This window comes from Bactrocera dorsalis, chromosome 4, assembly GCF_023373825.1.
Source record: "Bactrocera dorsalis isolate Fly_Bdor chromosome 4, ASM2337382v1, whole genome shotgun sequence".
Classification (NCBI taxonomy): domain Eukaryota; kingdom Metazoa; phylum Arthropoda; class Insecta; order Diptera; family Tephritidae; genus Bactrocera; species Bactrocera dorsalis.
The window spans coordinates 55,856,302-55,879,190 of record NC_064306.1 but is presented as its reverse complement, the minus strand read 5'-3'; the positions used below and the strand labels follow the sequence as shown (position 1 = coordinate 55,879,190).

The 22,889-nt window shown below is 35.9% G+C and overlaps 1 protein-coding gene across 4 annotated transcripts; it reads right to left on the bottom strand.

The window, feature by feature from the left end:
• Positions 1-727: 727 nt before the first annotated feature.
• LOC105228856 (guanine nucleotide-releasing factor 2) lies at positions 728-21,312 on the bottom strand. 4 transcript variants are annotated; one of them, XM_029551345.2, is made up of 20 exons: positions 19,595-21,312; positions 17,037-17,349; positions 16,509-16,962; positions 15,749-15,936; positions 14,173-14,283; positions 13,977-14,099; positions 13,765-13,913; positions 13,340-13,633; positions 12,376-12,928; positions 11,951-12,159; positions 10,881-10,904; positions 7,976-8,081; positions 7,463-7,907; positions 7,232-7,400; positions 6,847-7,015; positions 6,677-6,791; positions 6,219-6,616; positions 6,015-6,140; positions 4,127-4,258; positions 728-4,064 (listed from the first exon to the last, which is right to left on the bottom strand). In XM_029551345.2, the coding sequence occupies exons 1-20, from the start codon at positions 19,767-19,769 to the stop codon at positions 3,932-3,934; spliced, it is 4,386 nt and encodes a 1,461-aa protein (XP_029407205.2). In that variant the 5' UTR covers positions 19,770-21,312; the 3' UTR covers positions 728-3,931. The 4 variants fall into 4 exon arrangements, with proteins under 4 accessions (XP_029407205.2, XP_029407210.2, XP_019846785.2 ...); XM_029551350.2 differs by lacking the exon at positions 13,340-13,633; XM_019991226.3 differs by lacking the exon at positions 10,881-10,904 and having other exon boundaries at positions 19,595-21,310.
• Positions 21,313-22,889: the final 1,577 nt, after the last annotated feature.

Here is a 22,889-nt window from a genome sequence, read left to right as displayed (position 1 = left end):
TTTGCTTAAAACAAAATATTAATAAAATAATGTGTTTGCCATAAAAGCACATCACAGCGCTACCTTGGTGAAAATCATCTAAGCCTGAGATGAAACACAGATCCTTTCCGGTTACTGTTATGGGAACTTGTTTCAAACTATTTGATTATGCCTGATAAATGTTAATAAGCCTATTTAATGATTTTTGTATAACTTACTCACCAGCTTAGTAATTTTTTATAACGTCTTTTTTTAAACTATGAAAAGGTTATATTAAGTTTGCCAGGAAGATTGTAACTTACATAAGAAAACATCGGAGACCCTTTAAAATGTAAATATAAACAGTCAGCGTAACGAGCTGAGTCCATTTATTCATGTCCATCTGTCCTTCCGTTTTTCAGATATCGATCTCAAATGTTGCTTACGTTCTTTCCACCTCAAGAAGCAATTAATATTTCGGAACCACCGATAACCGAACACTACTGCATGTAACTGCCTTAGAAATTTGTACGTTCTTGCGTGGAAAACTTGTATACTTGTCGAGATATCTTCACAAATTTTGACATGGATTTTGTCCAAACATGTTATATAGGAACACTATTGCATACGTCACACTTCACATAAAGATCATTCTTCATACTCTTTTACGCTATAAGAAATGCTCCTGTTATTATTAATATAACTTTTGTGCAGTCGAAGTTAACAATTTAATATTTTTTTGAAAAAATAAATTGTAGTAAAACAACGCTTTCGAAGGAAAATATGTGTACATACATTTATTTTGTAAAGTAATTTCATAAATAGTTTTTTATAGTTATTTTCAGTTTTACTTTTTTAATATTATTAAGATAAAATTAATTCATACTTAATTTATAATTACAAACATTAATGTGGATCACTGCAATGTTATACATGATACATTATTTGTATGTTTCATGAGTAGTTGCTAATACATATGCTATTCTTTGACATTTACATATACATATACCTTTTATTATATGATTTTTTTAGCTTAAATGTTAATAGAAATTGCACTACAATTAAACATACCGAATGAAAGAGATATTTCACATGACAATTTCTCATAAGCTCATTTGAAAAAAAGGATAAAATAGAAAATAAATATTTTTTTGTTTTTAATTAACAATAAAAAATAGAGAAGAAAATTTATAATTAGTTGTGTAGAATTAAAAGTACATATATAAGATTTTTTATATACTATATTAGGCACATAAGCATTTTTACAAGAATTAGTACAGAGAGATAGTATAAGAAAAAGTATATGAAAATGAATGAAGAAATAAATGCATGAAAAAAGATTGTGGCTACCATAGCACGTTTGAAACAAAAAAAGTTCCGATTTGCAATACCATATATTATTCATTTGTTACATGCATACCTATATTTATACAGTAGATGTTTTGCTTATTTAGATATACCTTATTTATAAATAGTTTTGTGTGAAATTATTATACAAAATATATATTGCAACTAAATATTGTTATCATTTTACATAATTTAAAGTGTTGTATTTTTACAAACGATAGCAGCACTTCTATTGCATCGTATAGATATAACCTAAAAATTATACAAATGCATTTTATCAGTGTTTTTCAATTTATTTTTGTTGTTCTATATATGTGTATAAATGTACTTTTTGCTTTCTATAAAAAGCAAACTCTTCAGCTTTTCTACTACTCATTTCATAAACAAATGTAGAATACCAATACCAACTTTGTAATATAAGTTAGCAGTGTTTACATCATACGCTGCACCATATTTTCTTTTAACCACAGCAAAGCATAACGGATTCTCGCCCAGTACGTTGCAGTGCAATTATTTATTTTATACCCTAAGACAGTCTTTATATTCATTTAGTTTAGTGTGTAGCATAGTTTTAGCAGTGCTTGTGGATGCAGATAATTTTTGGACTATTTTAAATTCTATGGCGCACAAACAAAATTTTAAATTAATTAATTTTAATTTTAAATTCGATTATTTTGCTTTTTAAACTTTGTTTAGACATCTTATAAGTAGAAATTTCATTGAACTAAAATTGTAAACAATGAACAGCTGTTTGTGTAAAAATAAGCAAATAACCATGCATAGCGTGCTCACGGATGTTATTTTTATATTAATAACCACATAACCCGATAACCACCTTATGGTGAACAGCCTAATAGTCAAATTTCAGCTTAGTATTTTGTGAAATCAATTTTTGATTAGAAAAATGAAGAAATAGTATTTGTGAATTATTAAAAACTGGATAACTAGTATACTCTATTATAAATCCAACAGTTATTTGAATATTTTAATTTTTCATTTAAAAATATGCTATCACTTTAATATTTTGCCCAAGAGTATGGTTGACTTTAATTTTAAGGTTATAAAAATAATTTGTATTCGTGCGCCAAAGATTCTAAATAAGAATTGAAAAATGTTTAAACTTTCATAGTTTTTTTTCAATTCTTTAGTTAAAGAAAGTAGTAACAATTTATATTTACAACACTGCCTGCACTAACTTAATCTTATTAATACATATTGCTAGTATGTATAAGATATTTATGCAAGTAAGGTAATTATTTACAAAGTATACAATAGTTGATTACCATAAAATTACTTTTTCAATATATTCAGTGTATAAAATGATTGTTTACACATTTCTACGTAGTAAGGAAAATTACAATTTTGAAACGGTTTTATATAATAAATCATTAACAGAAACAGCAAGCAGTAAAAAAGACTTTTTTTGATAAATAATTAATATTATAGAAATTGAAATGGGATTTATAAATGTTTCTCAAAAATAATATTTTTTCTAGAAATTTTAACGGGATTTATAATACACTGCTTTCACATTATACTTTACAAATGTTTAGTTGATAAAAACCAGACGATTTATATTTATAAATGCGCTTAATGCAAACTGCAATATTTTTATATTTTTTGAAATGTAAACAACTCATTATAGAGTACCATTTAAAAGCATATGCAAACCCATTTTGTTGAGATAATTGTGCGAAAACAGGCTGCTAGCAAACAAACACATTACTAGCACACTAACACTGCTTTCTAATGATAAAAATTATTATTCAAAAGATTCAAGTTGCATAAGAATTAAAAACATTTTTTGTTACTTTTAAAGTTCATTCGTTTTTGTTTACGCTAAGCGCTCGTTTCGACAACTCTTCACATACATATTGACGGTTTATGAATTTATCGTTGATTTATTGTTACTTTACATGAATATATAAAAACAAATTACTTGATTGCTTGTTTTATGAAACACGGCGTTCCTATCGACTGCTCATCACTGTTAAAGAGAGACAGTTAAATTCTTTCACATATTTGAAAACTAATAAGGTGTACAAAAACATGCAATACATATAATTATATAATATAATAAAATTTCGTTGTGTTTGTGTCGGTGCAAGTTAAGTTTGGTTTGGTATTTGGTTGCTCTACAACATTTGAGTTGATTTTTTTGTTTTGCTTCTAAATTTTTCATAAGCTTCTGTTAATTTAAAGCAATTTACTACTTCTCAAAATTGAACTTATGTGCAATTTTGTTTGGTTTGCATAACATTATAATTTTTGCTAATGTCAGCATAAGATGTGCTTTCAATGAGTGCGCGTTGCGGTGATTATCACTATGCTTTTAGTTATATATGTATGTATGATGATAGCAAGTGTGCATCCAATATAACTGTGCATTGGTATATATGTATATTACTATTTTATAGCTGTGTTTTATGTTTATTTTTCTCCTTTGCTGCTTTTACACTCATATAATGCTATGTTTCTGCCAGCACTGAAGAATATAGTTTGCATATTAGTAATTCTATTACATTGCGTGCATTTTTCATTTTGTTTTTAATTTCTTTATTTCTTTGCTGATAATTGAGTATTCCTTCAGGATATGTGAATGTACGGTTTCCGTTGCGCAAACATTTTATGCTTGTACAGGACGTCGGCCCCGCGGTTTTATGCTCTCCGATATTTGCCACATCTCCTCCTCACCCAGTTCATATTCAAAGTTATCGAAGAAACGTATAATGCGCTCATTGCGGCGGAAATTGTACTCACTGTGTAGAGGAAAAAATTTAGAAAAAGTTTAAACTATAAAGGTCTGTTTCTGTGTACAAACCATTTTTTGAAGCGCTTCATATTCTCTATTAGGTGATATTGCTGCCAACGTTTAGAGAAGTTGACGACGCCTTCCTTTAAATAATCTGGATTGCCAACATGTACGAATGTTAAGTCTTGCAGGACTAGACCACTGTTCGGTAAAAATAAAAAAAAAAAATTATTTAATTATTTACGTTCAAAAACAAATAAAATTATAACTAATAAAAAATAATAAAACTACTATCCAGATTTGCGGATTTTTCTATTTGAAAAATACAATTTATGGATTAAAAATCCAATTCTGGGATTAAGACTTTGATTTTCGATTTTTAATTCCGGAATTGAGAATTTAATTTTGAATCCAAGGTGTCTAGGATTAAAAGATGAATATTTTATTTTTTAATTTAATAATAAAAATATCGAAATTAATGTTTTAATTGAACAACACTATTCTCAAACAATTTTTTTTTATAGTTTAATTCTTTGGTCGCTCACCAAGTAATTTCGTTTGAACACAACAACTGAGCTTGTTGAATTTTTTCACAGCTAACTTCACATTTAACCGCTTTACCGTTATATCTTTGAATAGTTGATATAGTAAGGCTTGTTTGTAAAAAAAATATCTTAAATCTTTTGGAATAGTGTTTGTTTGGAGACCCATCGAAGATGGAAGATTGAAAACAGCATTTTCGGCATAGTTTACTATCAAAAGGGTAAAAATGGAGTTCAAGCAAGGGGAAAGTTATGTGACGGAGAATATGTGTTGACCGAACAACAACGCCAACCTTTGATTTGCAAAATTTCGATGTTGAGGATGCATCACGTCCTAGAAGGACTTTTGAAGCCGACGTGGATAAAATAAAGTCTTTGGTCGATGCAAAACGTCGAATAACAAGTCGATAAATTGCTGAGGGATTAAATTTGTTTAAAGCGACTGTTCGCAAGCACATGGAATGTGTAGGATTTCGAAGCCTGACATAAGAGATCCACATGTGCTTAAAGAATGACTATAATTTGCTTGAAGCGACGAAAAGTGGAATTCAAAGCGTAAGAGATCATGGTCTAAAAAGGATTAGCTAGCCCAAACTACCTTGAAGGACGTTTGTCTCCAAAACAAAGGTTATGTTGTCTGTTGTATAGTATTTCAAGGGGATCGTTTAATTTCAGCTTTTGGCTTTTCTTCAAAAAATTCTGAAGGATATTGTGATCATCTGAACAAATTGAGTGAGGCAGTCAAGCCGAAGAGGTCAGAATTACTAATACAATTTGCATGGCTTGCCAAAAGCTTTTGCAGCTTGAATGGGATGTGCTACCACACCTACCATATTCTCCAGACATAGCACCTTCGGACTAATACTTGTTCTGATCTCATTTTTTGTATGGGAGAATTCTTACCTCTGAACGTCAAAAACTATTTGGATCAGTTTTTTGTCTGCAATGTTTATGAGCGAAGAATCAATATTTTGCCGGAAAGATGATAATAGTGGATCAAATTGCAGAATATATAATTTCATAACATGTTTTACACAATAAAACAAACCTGTGTTTAAATTGCACTAAAAATTAAATTACTTAGTGAACGATCCATTAAAAGCTTAAATTTTTAACCGCAAAGACCATATTGAAAAATCAATAAATAAATTTTTTATCCCTTATACAAAAAAATTAAAAAGAAAATGTTTTAAAGCTTGTTTGCAATTGTGTAGATTAAAATGTTATTTTTTTTCATTGTGGTATTTGAAACTATGGAATTAAAAATTAAAAAAAAAAATTATTTTAAATTAATATTAAAAAAAAATACTCAATTATTTTTCTACCCCACTATCTACTGATCAGTGCATTTTCCATATAATTTTTTTCTCTATTCCTTAAAGTGTTTAAATCAATATTAATTGCTTTATACTTACATATACGGAATACAGGGTGGACTTGTTGCAGCTAAAGTAGTGCGATATGCTCGAAAACTGGAGCTAGAATCGATCAGCAGGCAATATTCCTTAATGTCTTGCGTTATAGTCTTGGGCCACTCCAGTCTAATTGCAAAAAAAGAAGCAGCGATTAAAATAGTCGAAAATATAATAGTAACGTAGCAGCTAGTAACGATAACTCACCGCCGTATGGGCGCCGAATCGAGCGCTGATAATAAAGCCAAATACGAATTGTAGTTATTCATTTTTCGCAAATATTTCATAATTTTTATGAATTTAATAACATGTTTTTCACGTTCTTTGGCATCGCCTAATGTGAGAATTTTCGAACGTGCCCAAAATGACATATTATTAAAGTGTTCGGTAAACTTATTCAAATTGGGCGAACGCTCTTCACTCTGTTCTTTGGCAAAGAGCAATACTTCGGGTATTTCGATCTTCTGAAATAGATCGGCATCGAGTAGTGTCATTTGTTCGGCAATCTCTACCGATTTGAGATCGAGTAGGCTGGGCTGATTGGTGACGGTGATATGCATATCGGCTTTAGGTGGTGGCAAACGTTGTTCCCGGAATAACGTCACCTACGAATTACGTCAATTATTAGTGGAAAAATTTATGATTTATGGTTGAGTTGACTTTACCTTCTCTACAAATATGCTGCGCAACGTTTTCGCTAAATACAATTGGCCGGCACATACCAGCTGATAATTAAATTCGACTATGAGAGCCAAGAGCTGATCTGTCAGGTCCATTGACCTAAAATATAAAATTAAATTAGAAAAAGTAGTTAAAAAATATTTGTTTTACTTACGTTAAGCCATCGACTACTCTCATAAGTAGTGAGAATGTCTCACGGGCAACGCGTTGTTTGTGATCGTTTTGGCAACAGAAGAATATTGTATAGCGATGGGTTAGCTTTTCAATCACATCGATCGGCTGTATAAAGGTGCGAAACGTCGTGATGAAGGCATCAATGAATGCTGCAAATAAAAAAAAGTGGGGTTATGTAAACATCAAAATGTATGTATGTGTAATAATTTGCATGTAAACATGCTTTCACGAGACCTCGAAACAACTGCACCAAATGACAGCATTTGGTATTCCCTCTTATGGAAACTCGTAGTGTACCTCTTAAGTGTTAATCCACTAGAGACCACCTTGTTTAGGTATTTTGATAATTTTTAACACTAACTCACCATTGTCATTCTGCACGCGGCTCGCATGCACAATCAATGCATCAATATAGCCGCCCTTTATATCCGGTCCATCTTCATCCTTTCGTTTGAGCACCAAATACTTGGTAACGTCAATTTCTTCCAGCATTTTTGGCAATTCATCCTGTGGCACCGTTTGCAACTCACCACACTATACAATAAATGTAAAAGAGTTATAAGTATTAATATTTTATTTATGCAAATTTCACCCACCTTATCATCAGTAAAGCTATTGTTCTGCAATAATTGATCTTCACCAGCGCTCTCCGATCTGCTGCCGGGCGTACCCTCATGTGTGTCGGCGCGACGTAGTGGTGAATGCCTACTTGTTACATGATTGTCGTGACAATTCTCATTGGGCAGCTGGTGCGAGTGACGGAGTGACGCTTGTTCCTCTTCGGTTAGATCGCCGAGCTCCTCACACACGGTGGACATCATTTCACTGCCCTGTGTGGCGGATATAACGCGCGCTGGACGCCCATTCTCCGCATCGGCACTAGCACTCAAATGTGTGGGCTTTGGACTAGGTGGTGGCGTTGTAATAATGGTGGGCGGTGTAGCGCTGGACTTGCGCTGCTGTTTGTAGTTCTTTGGTGGGAGTGCGGGCGGCGTTTCCTGCTCCGAGGGTGGCGATAAGTCCTTTGGTAGTGGCACAATGCTGCAAAAAAATGGAAAAATTTTATTGTTTTTTATATTTATGCCAAAATTTAAATTTGTTGTACTTACTTCATTGTCTGGCTGTGCGTAATGTTCCCCGTTAGATCCTGCACATGCATCGTATGACGATCGAAGGGCCGATGGGGGCCCTGGCACAGCTCCATGTATGCGAAAACTGTTGAAAATTAAATATTAAATAACTTATGCAACTAATATGTAAATGGTAAATAATTTATAAGAAATCGAAAGCGGTGAATGGCAGTTAACGGTAAACACATTTTGGAGAATTCAAGCATTGTTTGAAACAAATGACTTTTATGAATATATTTTGACAGATGGGAGACAGAGCAACACAGCTACAAATGAAGATGGCAAAATGATTTTTAATATTTTAATAGCCGCAACTGAGCTTTAAAGCGTTACATTTATAAAAGAATCGAAAAAACAAACTTCAAAGCTTACATATGAGAGTAAAGTGCACTTCGCTGAGCCATCAGCGCTGACTACTGTGGATTTGAAACAAAACTTTAAAAATTGTGTAAAAACTCAAACGCATGCGCAACGGCATACATGTATTAGAAGCAGTTCGCGCAACGAAATAATCAACACAATTGAGAAGTAACAAATTTGAGATTTCAAAAAAGGCAGCTTTAAGTTGGAACTAGTTTGAAGATACATACTTATATCGAAAGACAAATTTATTTTTAAAATTAAAAGGGTGCAGCTAAGTATTTGAAAGTAATCTTTATTTGAAATTTAAATAAAAAATAAAGATTTTTTCAAATACATTTCAATTAACAAAATAGACTTTTTTTATAACGTCAAAAACGGATAATAAAAATTTAACCCAAATTTAAAATTCGAAAAAAATTTACAATTTTAAGTTTTCTTAGATATATGTAAGTAATTATATATGTAGCAATGCAATTTTTTCACACCAAAGTAGGGATTTCAGAGAATAAAAGCCTACTGAATTTTTTAAAGAGCAGCTACTTAGACGTGAGTATTTTTGAATGAAATTTTGCAATTTTTTCGATATTAAGTCAAAATTAGGTGAAAAATTAATATTTTAATTAATATTTTTGGAACACAACTAACCTATTAACCCGAAATTTTGAAAAATATTTTTTTTTGTAAAACATAAAAAACCAAAACCTTGGTAATTTGAAATTTTTACATACATTTTAAGGTTATGTTTGGTTATCAAAAATGGAAATTTATGAAAAAATCATTACTAAGAGCAATTTTGTTTGTAAAAAGTGACACAAAAATTAGATCTAATATTAGAGGAGATAAAAAAAATAATAACCCGGTCTAAATTTTTCTCATGTTTTAATTTCTTGCAATATTTTTAAAATCACTCGGTATTTTGTTATATCGATGAATAAAGAATTTAAAAATAAAGCCGTGTTTGTTCGTCTATAAGATATTTTAGAAATAAAGGATTTTTTATATAAAAAAAAAAGAAAGTTTTAAACTAGTCTTCTCAATTTTTTCTCAAAAAATTGCCGATATATTTTTTTCTGACTCAAAAAGCATCTTTATATGCTAGAAAGTGTTTTCAAATATTTATATTAAAGGGGTTACAAGGGTCGATGGGTTTCAAAACATCAATTTTTTTTATTGTCTTATAAAATTCTATAGCACCTCTAGAATATTGTCCTAAATGTTGATGTGACTAACAGTTTCGGAGATACAGCCTTGAGAACCTGTGCGCTCGAGGCTAGCTAGGCTAAGTGCGCCGTCTTTAAACGCGTTTTTCTCGAAACTGGCTTTTTGAAGTCGGTTGGCAAGATCTTTGGAGAACCGATTAAACCGATCTTCATGAAATTTTACACAGATATTTGATATACAATTCTTAAAGACCTCGGCGAAGGATTTTTTTTCGATAACAACGATTTGAAACAAAAATCGCGAAAATTTCACTGAAATTTAAATTTTTTTGTAAAAAAAAGTCTACCAAAATGCCAATTTTCAGTTTTTTTATCTTCCTCCAAATTCTAAGTTAAGGTTTTAACTAAAACACGTATTTTTTTCAAAACGCGGGCGCTTTTTTTTCCGACGGGTCACCCGAAATGGCATCGCAATGATCGAGTTTAAAAATTTTTTTCAACAGATTTCAGAATTTCTTTTTTAATAATGTATGTTGAAAAGAGACAGTTTTTACTCGAGGACCCCTTACAATTTTAAGAAATTCACCTTGAGAATCGACTTTCAAAAAAAAAAATTGTATAAGCTGTATATAAAAATTTTTAAATCTGGAATTCTTAAGGGAGGAGAGACCGAAAATTGTATAATTCAAAAGAATTTTTAAAATAGTTATAGAAGAAGTATTAACAATCGAAAGTAAAACTTTAAAATTGAATTTTTCATTTCGTTCGTGTAAGGCTATAAAAATGGAAATATACATACATACGTATAACTGAAAATGATAATATTTCAGAACACACTTTTGGAAAAAGAAATGATAAATTTCAATTAAAAAAACATCATTTTACTCTCCAGAAGATATTTAATTTCGAAATGTCAAACATTCAAACGTAATAGGCTATAAATAGACACATATCTCCTAAAAGAGCACTCATTTTTTCACTCTTATATCGCATTGGAAAGCAGAGATGAAGTGTGAGAAAGCAAATCAGAAGCGCATAAAACATAAATTCATTCTCTAGTAGAAATCAATCAATGAATGAGCAACGAGAGAAGAACACACATTCAATCAAATAAAGAACTTTGGCTTGAAATTTCAACTCTTCAACATTAATTAAATACATACAAGTATATGCATGTAACTAAGTACATTATGTACATATATGTATGTAACACATAAAGCAATAACAATAAAAATTCAATTTTGCAAACAAATATAAATGTAATTGCCAATTGCGCTAAAGGCAAAACAACAATTTGTTCGCTAAAATAAGAGAGTGGAGTGGAGTAAAACACAGGCAGGCAGGCAGGCAGTCCAACTTACCCGAGAAGGCCACACTTTGAAACACTAAATCGTTAGAACAATTCATTTGGGTTAGTGTTTTTCGCAAGACAATATTACATTTATTATTAACATTATAATTATTATGCTCATAATAATGTTTATTGGTAATTGTTGTTGGTGTTGTTGCTGTAGCTGTTGCTTTTTCTGTTTCTATTTCTGTTTGGTCGATTTCGGTACGCGTTTGTTTGTGTATTTGTTTGCTTCGACAAAGCAAGTCATTTGGATTACTACTGTGTATGGGAGTACAGTTATTGATATTGTGACATATTTGTGTTTGAGAATTGCTACAACTACTACTACTGTGTAACGGAAGTGTAGTGGAAAATGCGGAAGTAGTTGGCGGTTTTGTTGATTCTGTAAGCGTTGTTGTACTATTTGGGTTTGTACAAGTTGTCGCTTGAGTTGTTGGAATTGTTGTTGTTTGGTAATTTTGTGTATTGCGTTTGATTTTGAATGCGAACGACTTATGATAAATACTATTTTCGAAAAAGTTCATTGAAATTAAAATTTTAATTTCAAAAACAAAGGAGATAAGTAAATGATTTAAGTAAATAAATTTTGTTCAAGTAATTTTAACGCAATTAAATAAGTTTAATGAGACACAAACAAAAATCAACGGTACATGTATGTAGGTATGTATGCATGTATGCAAATTGTGCAAAGGTGAAAGTGAATGGACCAACGCCGTCAAATGGCACCAGGAAAACGGTGATTACCACGACAACAAACAATGTGGTTTTGTTGGCGTGTGTGGGCGTACGCAGAAAACATACATAATTAAATAGATATATGTATATAAATAAACGCATATATGTATGTATATATGGGAATGTTTGTGTTTTTAGGTGCGTATGGTTGTTGTATATTTTCACAAATAATACACAAACAAATTACACAAAAACAATAATAAATACATAGTATGTACGTGTGTAAGACCGAACGCAATATGTGACGTAAATATAAATCAGTGAAAAAATAGAAAAAAGAAAACAGAAGAGAAAAAATACGAAAATATAAATTAACTGTGTGTGCCGTGTGATTGAACTTACTGTGCTTTTTCTTCACCGGTAGCGGTGGCGGTTGCTCCAGATCGCCAATACTCGTGCAACTGCTGACAAAGCCGCTAACCAAGTGTCTTGAGTCGAGTAGACTTTGATGTTTCGTTTGATGCCACGGTGCCACGTGATGTTGATAGTGATTATGATGGCTGTAACTGGTGTAGTGGGTATGATGATGAGGGCGGAGTTCGGGTTTTTCGCTAAAAAGAATTGAAAAATTTTAAAAATTAGTTTGGAAATTTAAATCCAAAGTTTTTTTTTTTTTGTTTTTTTAATTTAACATTTTAGTCGCTGGTAAAATGAATCTGATTACAAAAATATAAGCAACTGTTGGAAAGAAATTTTCGTAATCTACTACTATCATTCTTGTACCTAACCATAAGTTTCGTATTCTACATTGTATACACCCGACTTACCCATTATGATCGTCGATTTCATCGAAATTATCATATTGCGAAAATATACGCGCATCTTTGTTTCGACTAGTTTTTGGCGGCAAAGCAGGTGGCACCAAATCATTGTGCGAACCCATGCCATCCGATGATGAAGCTGTATCCAAACTACTAGCCTTTGCCAGCGATGAAAATGACGATTGTGTGACATGACTAGTACTGCTGGTATGCATTGAGCGTTCGGTCAGGAGACCGCTGCTCTCATAGTGATCGGGACTGATACTGCTGGTATTGCTAATCGAACGTGCCTCATGCGACAATGTAGACATACTGTTTAGTATGCTAGTCGATGTGGCCATCATTGTCGATGACATGGCGCTCGTCATGGTCGAACTGGTTGTGTGCTGGTGAAACTCTTGCGCTTGCGTGTGAAATTCACCACTACTTGACGATTCAATGGCATCGAATGCAATTTCAGAGTTCGAACTGGACTTGGTGGACGATTGAAAACCACAATCGGATGAACGTTTCGATACACTCTGTGCCGATGTGCGCACCGATGTCATAGAAACGAAGCCTGTAAGGGCAAAAATGCAGCGGAAAATTTAATTGATGGGGTCAAGCTGGTGTTTAGATGTGTAGCTATGGGCATATATTTTATTCTACATACAAACAGTTAGAATTCTAATTTAAAATAATAACTAAATATACATAATCGAAAATTTATAAGTAATATTTCAAATTAGTTAAACAATTAAAAACAAATTTGAACTATAACAACAAAAAAATACAATAACAAACAACAAAACGATGTTCAATGGTACGAGGCATGCTGTTTACGAATATGTATGTGTATTAAAAAAAAAACAACAACAAAACAAAACAACGTCGCAAACTTAGTGACAACAGAAAAAGTCGCAAAATATTAGAATGATACGCAGTAATGCAATGAAGGCATACATATGTATAATTGATATGCTTTAAGTACCCGATTCATTGGAATGACGATTGTTAGTATTTTTGCGCATTTCCAGTTTCTCCAAAGCGCTGCCACCAGCGCCATTATTACCGTTGCCACTTTGCAAAATAAAATCACACTCATCCGCGCCATCGCTAGCCACTGAACTGGTGACGATAGCACGCCGTTTGGTATTCTCCGTCGCCACGTTTTGTGTCTGTGTGACAACGGTAGTGTTGGTGGATTCATTACCACTGCCAATTGCTTTGTTGCATGCCACTTTATTGTTCAACGTAACACGCTTGCCACCGCTTACTAGTGGTTCTGCATATAAGATTTGTGTTTTGTTTATATATTTATAGTTTTCAATTAATTATTTGGTTAGTAAACGGTTTTCTGTTTTGTTTGTGTTTCGTATTTTGCATAGACACTATATGTATATTGATCAAACTTACTTAATATATTTAATTTATCAACATCGTTATCGAGCAGACTGTCATTGTAGCCATTGCCCTCCTCGCGTGAATGATTTAGCTCTGAATCGAGTGAACATTGACTAGAATTTTCATCCGGCGAGTGTGAGTCCACCGACAGATTGCTGATACTTAAGGGAAAATGAATAATTAACGAGCTGTTTCTAGTGATTTTTACAAAAATGTTCACTTACTAATCAGCGCCATAGTTGCCCAGTGAAATGTCCGAACTCCAGTCGAAATCCGAGTTAATGCTCTTATTGTTTAAACTCGGTTGTTGCTGTTGATTGCGGCGCTTCGGTGGCAGCGGTGGTGGCCTAGAAAAATATTGAGATATCACATATTTATATTTACAGTTAAGTTATTTGTTGATTCGGTTTAGTTTCGCACCTGTTCGGTAGCGGTGGTTTAGGTGGAGGGCTCGTGTCGCGCAAAATGCTCTCGGTACTGTGTGAAGCGCGTATGGGATTCGAGTTGGTCTTCTCTAAAATATCACGTTCCCTGCAACATTCAGTATTTTTATTAATAATGTATATTAGTAGCCGGATTTTATATGATGGAATATAAAGGAGAAATTAAATGAGGTGTAAAGAATGACGAAGAGTTTGGGGCTTATAGCAACTAGGAATATAATATATCTTTCTGTGTAAATATTTGTTTTTGAAGGTAGCTGCAAAAAAACATACTCCAAATAATTTTGAGAATTGCTTCTAAGTTGTGACTGACTTGGACGGATTTGGTAAATCCGATGTTTGTTGGAACGGAGTAGACTAAATCTGTTATAATCTATCCCTAGAACTCAGTAAAAATTTTATGATATTTCTGGTCATCTTTTATGATACCCTTGTCAAGCTCAAAAATGAGTCTTTGCATAAAATTATCTTTATCCTGATTTTGATCGGTCAGGTTATTGGGGTACGATCTGAACAATTTGTTCGGGAGAGGTAGCGTTTTTCTGTACTATAAAATCTGGTCAAAAGAAAAAGTTTTTCATATGAACTTGACTTCGATCGCTCAGTTTATATGGCAGCTATATTCTATAGTATTTCGGTATTCGCGAGCTGTTTCTTGGGGAGAAAAGAACGCGTGCAAAATTTCAGATCGATTTCTCAAAAACTTAGGGACAGACAGACGCCACTTAAGATGTCCAACATTTCCTCTTGGGTTTAACAACTTCTTAGCAACTGTTCAAGATATAAAAAGGAACTTCCGAAAGATTTTACAAGTATTATCCAGGAGAAAAGGAGGATGGAATCATGTGTAAAAGTTCACGCTAGTGAGGAAAGTTCTCTGATCGCCATTAACTTAGGAGTGGCCAGAAATGATTCTTTTACACATGGCTCAAGCAGCTCACAAGCTTGGTCCTAGACCAAGTATCCTCTGGGTAGCCTAAGAACATCCGTTTGAAGCTAAGGTGAGAAGGCGAAATATCCCCTCTACAGGGTTGTGCGTAGAGTTTGGGACCCGACACTTAAATAACACCCGCAATGAAAAAATTTAAACAGCCACGGATGAGCATGTATGATATACGACGACATTGACACAGTTCAGCGAATTAAAAGACAGCGGCTATGCTGGTTAGGTCATGTCGTCCGAATGGACAAAAACACTCCAGCTCTGAAGTATTCGACGCAGTACTCGCCGAGGGAAGTAGAGGAAAAGGAATATCTCCACTCCGTTGGAAAGATCAGGTGGAGAAGGACCTGGCTACGCTTGAAATCTCCAATAGGCGTCACCTTGAGAAATTGCATTCGAAATTTACAATAAATTCGTCAGTTATTGGTGGACTTTGGCAATAAAAGAAAATAGTTTTATAAAAAAATAGTAGATTTCGCATTCCAATTTCCAATACGGGTGTACCAGAAACTCTCAAACTTAAGTCTCAAAAATATGACAAGCCATTAAAAGTGCAAAGTAAGCTAAACACTATAAATATAGGTTATACTAAAGCATATGTTGGACCTACTTCGGTGTTAGCGTTATGTCAGGCAGCGATGTACGTTGGCCAGCCACTTCCGGCAGATGCATTAGATGATTGAGCGATACGGCTGCGCCATTGTTAGCCAATGCAGCTGCGACGGCATTGTCTGGTGCATACTTCAAAGCGTTCTCCTCACGCTCCTTCAGCTTCTGATGCGCAAGCGTCGCCAAATTCTGTAGAACAAGTGGAAGAAAAATGAGCATATGATGTAAAATGTATAAACAAAGCGACTTTACAATTAATTAGTGTCAATTGAGCTAAACAGATAAGCAACCAACACATTCACACGGTAATTTGAACTCATCTCTACATGACCCTGAACCTTTACATTAATATTTTTATAAAGAACTTTTTTTTCTTCTTGAGTTTATACTTTTTAAATACATCACGCCTTGCTTGCTTTCACGCTAATTCGCTCGCTTGCGCGCTATTTTTAACGCTGAATCAGACAGCGGCAGCGTTCGCGGCGTAAGCAAACGCAGTCGGTGGCAGAAATGTATTGTCAGCCGCAGGGCGCTGATTCATTATATGTTTGTTTTCTTTATATTGTTGTTGTTTTTTTAATTTTGTGATTTTTGCTTTGTTTAGTTTGCAACGACATTTTTGCGCGCCGCACAGCTGAGCGATGAACAACGTGATCGCCACTGATCAAGCTTTTGCTCATGTCCACACACACACACACTCAAATATATTCAATTTGTAAATCTGTATGGAAATGCACAGCAGGTTCTTTAGGCGCACTTACCCGCACCGCTTCACCAAGTAAATCAACAATCTCCTTTACATTATCTTCGCTGAGCAGCGCTTTCAGTTGTTGATGCTCGTCTTGCAGATTATCTTCGACACCTTCGTCGTCGATCCGGCGCGCGGCATAGATAAGCATTACCTCGTCGCAAAGCTTCACTAATTTACCCAGTGACTGATATACTTGTTGTGTCGCCGACAGAAGTACATTGCTGTGCTTATCCAACGCATACGACTGTATAACGGTGTACATGCTGGCGATTGTCTCGAGTATAACAGTTGCATTGCCCGGCAGCACTTCCAGTTTTGATCTGATTATCACATCGCGAAAATGTTTCAGCGCATTCGAAATATCCTTGACATGCGTCTGCAGTGGACTCTCAGCTGCGGCTAACTCTTCGGCGGTCGTTGGCGGTTTCATGGACTTACTACGTGGACTGTGCGGGGAATGGGATCTGTCAGATAAAAAATACAAATGTTAACGTTACTCAAATAAAATGGAATTTAAAAACATGCGTTCGACCCTTACCTTCCCAGCGTATTGTTTGGTGTGCGAATCATGGATATTTTCTCTATTAGATCGTCCTTGAAAGACCGCGCTCTGCGCGCCAATTTCGTACCCTTTAGACTGTTCTTATGACCGGACGTTGAGACACCGTAACCGGCGCCTGGTACTTGATATATCGCACTGTTGCCGCTCAGCGGTGTGTTGGCGGATTGTTGTGAAGTGGGTGTGGCGGGGGATGGTGTGTTCGGCGATGGCGTACCACCACCTGCACAAACAAGATTTGATTGTGAGGAAAGCGAGGAGTTGGGTGTGGATGGAGAACTGATGGCACTGTCTGTAAAGAGAAAATTGTAAAGATAAAGATTAATTTTATGGAGAAGGTCGGTTACGGTTAACGATTACAGGTATGTTATTTGTTAGAAGATTTGCAAGCCAAGTGACCTGCGTCAAACCAATTGAGCTACCATATGTAGTCTTAATTTATAAGCAGTCAAATTTGACAAGTTCACCTAACCTAACTTTATGGCAGAACTATTTATGAAGGAAGTAGCATTAGTAAAGGATTGATGTTTTTGACAGATCACCCGCTAGTCGTGTCAAGCTGTCATGTTATTTTTGTTCAGTATTGTTTGGCATTTCATCATAGAAAGACTTACGCCTGACCAACATTTACAAATCGTTCAACTTTATTACGAAAACTCACGTTCTGTAAAGAATATATTTCGCACGCTTCGTTCAACTCATGGTCAACATAATCGACCTATTGAACGTACTATTTGCAGCGCCATCACCCAGCATTCACTATTGGATAATACTCGACCGAATAGGCTAAGTCCAGCCCGCAGAAGCCGTAACTGAGAGTGTACATGAAGACTGTGGAGAGTCGATTCGGCGCCGTTAACAGCAACTTGGACTGACATATGGAATGACTTTGTGTATTTTACGTCGAGATCTGACACCGCCTTGCTCTATGGACTCTTGAAAAGTTCCAAGAAGGTGCGACGTCTTCAAGTCAAATTTTATTCAGCGATGAGGCCCAATGGGTATGTAAAAAAGCAAAATTGCCGCTTACGGGATGAAGACCAACCTGAAGAGAGTTAAGACCGGCCATTCCATCGAGAAAAAAATGATTTGGTATGGATTGTGGGTCGGTGAAATCATCGGTTCATATTTCTTCAAAAACGTAATCGTTAATGGCGACCGCTGTCGCGCCGTGATACCCGACTATTTGATGCCTGAAATTAAAGCTCGGGATCTCGATAAAATTCGATTTCAACAAGACGGCACCACTTCCCACACATCGCATCAGTCAATGGATTTATTGGGGAAAACACTTCGGTGAGCAGATAATTTCACGTTCTGGGACGGGCCATTGGCCACCAAGACCGTGTGACATTACACCATTAAGACTTTTTTCTGTAGGGATATGTAAAGTCTATAGTCTATGCGGATAATCCCGCTTCGATTCAAGACTTGGAGCAAAACATCATTCGCGTGATACACGCCAGTTATCAGTCGTAATGCTCGAAAGATTCAACGAAAAATGGACTCAATGGATGGACCATCTGAGAACTATATACGGCCAACATTTGAAAGAGATAATCTTCAAAAAATAAATGCCACAGAATGATAATAAACATACCCATTAAATTTTAACTCTCTGTGTTTTTACTTTAAAAAAGTAGAGAACCTTGAAATGGATCACGCTTTAGATAGGGAGAGCCTGTATATAGAACACTGTATACGCCATATGAGAGAGTTTTTGTCTTGGATACCGATAGTTTAAAAGACCCTGCTGTGAAGTTCATAAGTAATAATAGGTCTCGCAATACTCGGACAATAGTATTCATTGACTGATGCGGTAAGTAAGATTTCGAAACCGCAGATGATGGTGCGATCTGAACAACTTGTTTGGAGAACATCGCCTTATCTTGGAAAATAATCTAAATTTTTTGAAGATAATTTATCAAATAAACAAAAAAAAAACGTTAACTTCGGCTGCGCTGAAGCTATAATCTTCTCCTTCTTCTTTATTGGCGTAGACCACGCCTTCGCGGTTATAGCCGAGTTTACAACAGCGCCCCAAACGTTCTTCCTTTTCGCAGTTGGAGATTCCAAGTGTAGCCAGGTCCCTACACAAATACAAAAGGCTCCTTACAAGAACTTAATTTCGATCGTTCAGTTTGTATGGCAACTATATGCTATAGTGGTCCGATAAATCAGCAGCTTCTTGGGGAGAAAGGGAAGTAAATAAAATGTCATCGATATATCATACATTGAGGGCCTAGTAATGTATATAAAAATCGACTCAGCTCGTCACGCAGGTCATTTATAGGGTCTTTGACGTTTCCTTGTGGGTGTTATAAGCTACGTGGCAAACTTAATATACACTGTACAAGGTGAATATAAAAAAAATTCTGGATAATATTTAAAAGTGAAACCGGCTAAACAACCATAATTACTGCTATATATGTGCACCCGGAAAGCCGAAGTATTTGACACATTCCAAAACATTTAAACCGCACAGACACCAGTAAATAGAAGCTAACCATAAACAGAACACCCCAACTTCTACTTACACTGAATGACATTCTTCACGACCACACGCGGTCGATAGGGCGTATAGAAAAATTTTGGCGATTTCAATTTGCGCCTCTGGTAGAGTTTCATGCCACGATCCAATGAATACGAGATAACATGTTGGCTCTCGGCATATGAACAATCGCTGACGAACGACTCATCGAAGTGCGGCATTGCATAACAAACGGTTTGCGGCAACAGCGATGTAATAAACCATAAATGATTGCCGCCACTAAGATGTAATTAGTGCTCTTATAGAGATGTGCGTGTGTGTGAAAGACGTTTATAAGCACAGTCACAAACAACAAATATCAGGAAGCTGACAAGCACCGAAAATTTTGGAAAGCCTTAGGCAAAGTCACAGCACCAAACGCAACAAAAACTAATTTAGCCAATTCGTAAGCCTGAGTACGCGTGTGTATATGTATGTGAGTATGTCTGTAAACAAAGTCTGGTTAAAATTTAGGTTGAGTGGCCCATTTGTGAAAATGGTGAAGTTGCATTGGCACGACGTTGACGCGAAATGCCTGTGACTGGCTGCTGCTGCTGCCTCCGCTATGGCCGCAGCCAACAAGACTGCAACGCTGATGCTGCGCTAATTTGCTTTGAGCTAATGTTAAATAATTAAGTTAACACGCTCGCTGGTTGATGCTGCCAGCTGGTTGGGTGGCGGGCTCGTTGGCTGGCTGGCTGACTGACTTGGCTTGGTTTGGCTTGGCCGGGCTTTTGTTTTTTTGCCTGCTAGCGTTGCTTTTGTTTCAATACCGCTGCCGCTGTCGTCGTCGTTGTCGTCGTGGTTCGCTGCTGATGAGATTTGAGGTAATTAGCAACACGTTATCATTGAGGCTAAGGCGAGCAGACGGCAACTGTTGCTTTGATGCGTTTACTAGCGCTTAGTTATGCGCTGCTTTGATATGGGGTCACACTTTTTTCGTACGACAAACACTCTGCACAGCTTCACAGAACTCACAAAACTTTTGCAACTCGTCTGTGCATATATTATATTATATTATATTTCAAGAATATTTCACTGCCAGACAGACACTTCGCGCACAACTCGCTTAGGTTCTTGCCATTTTTGGTTAGTCTTTTGTTCGAGCGCTGCGTTGCACTGTGCTTTTGTTCACGACACCAAATAGACAATGCGCGACAACGAGACAATGCGATAACAAGGCAATCAGATACTGCAAATATGTGGATACGTGTAACTTTGTAAATAAATACGAGCACTCGTCGTTGACATCGACGAAATCGTACGTTCCGTTCCGTAAGTTGGTGTTGTTCGTGCGATGCCGCGTTGCGCGTGCTTGGCGGTGTGTTACCTTCAAGTTAGGAAGCGCACTGAGCTATGAAAGCCACGGCTGGCGGCTGTTAGCCATCCGACAGTCAAGAGACGAAGACGGATATGCGAAATACTATATGCTGCTGACTACAAATAACGTGGCGAGAGCCAAGCACAACAAACACACAACAACAACCAGAGGCCAACAGCTCGGCAGTCAGTCAAGAGTGAACCTGCTAGGCAGCCAACACAGGCCTTACGTGAGCAGTCAGGCGGTCAATCAGTGCTGGTGCGCCACTTTGCTTTTGTCAACAGCTGCGCTAGCTTTCTGCTGGGCCTGCTCAGCAGCCAGTGGTCATCGGCGACAAGAGCGACGCAGCAGCTCTCTATGCCGAATTGAAATAAATATCAACAAAAGTATTGCGCGCGCCCGTATAAACAAAACGTAAATAAAATAGCATCAACTACAGAAATAACAACACAAACAGTAGCGAAATATAAGGAATACTCTATTAACGCGAAACCAAATGGTCTCTCAAGTCTTGCAAATTAAGATGTTAAAAGGAAAGATTATTCAATAATTTTGTTTAAGTTCGTAAAAAAACTTTGATCTCAGCAATACTGTTTATTGATTGTTTTACTATGTTCGATATAGTTATGAAAATAATTCTATGTGAATCCAAAAAAATACTGACTAAAACCTTATCGGACGATTGTAGTGTTTTTTCGGGCGTTTTTAACGATATTGATCGGTCAGGGAATTTACACTCCTATTATGTATGGCTACTAGTACGAGTTTAGTAGCCGAAAGCAAATCTTACTCCTGAATATTGAGCAATGTTACCAATCACTTTAAACAGCGTTGCTCAAAATCGCAAAATAATGAGTCTTGTTAATGATTTTAGGCTTACAGAGATCAGTGACCATACGTAATACGAAAGGTTGATAAAATTTCACCAGTTGTCTTACATAATATGGGCATTAAGTTAATGTGTCGGTGGTAATTGATGTCCTAAAGTAACGGGTTTCATCATGGAAAGATATACGATCCAACAACGAGTCGAAATTTTTAAAATTTACGACCGAAATTCGGAGTCACTGGCCTCAAATTTAAGAGCGCCACATCCAATTTACGATCGTCATATCAACAATATACGATTGTCATATAAACACGTATAGTGAAAAAATTTGAATCGACAGGCACAAAATAAAATGTACCCGTGCGAGTGAGAAAAAGAAGTGCCCGTAATGTCGAGAATATTGCTGTCGCGGATCAATTGAGGAAGACCCAAATCAGTCTCTCGCATGACGTTCTCAAGCGTTGGGTATCTCTGTGACTTCGTTGGGGCGAATTTAGCGAAAAGATCTTGGCCTACATCTTTACAAGATCAAATAGACCCAAAAACTGAAGCCGCTTGGCCACCAGAGTCGTCGTATGTTCGTGAATGGGGCTGACCAACAACTTGTATGTAAATGATCCGGATTTCCATTGAAAATTCATCTTCAGCGATAAGGCTCATTTCTGGCGGAGTGGCTTCATAAATTATTTGTTATTGGTCAGTCAGCAACCCACACGTACTTCATAAATCGCCATTGCATCCTGAAAAAATTACGTAAGGGTTTGGTGCGGTTCATTGGGCCGTAGTTCTTCCGTGATGATCAAAACCGGCACGTTACTGTGAATGGGAATCGCTACTGCTTAATGATAAGAATGTTTTTTGGTTCGAATTGGACAGGACAGCACCACAAGCCACACAGCGTCATAGTGTCACAATCGATTTACGGAAAACCAAGTGTGGTGACCGCATCATCTCACGAAATGGTTCAGTCAATTGGCCGCCTCTTTCATGTGATTTGACGTCTTAGACTATTTCCTGTGGGACTACGTTAAGTCTATGGTCTATGCCAACAAGCCAGCGACGATTGATGAACTTTAACGAATATCGAACATGATATTGCAGCAGTGTCGGCCGATGATGCTTGAGTACCGTCGAAAATTTCTTTCGTCCAAG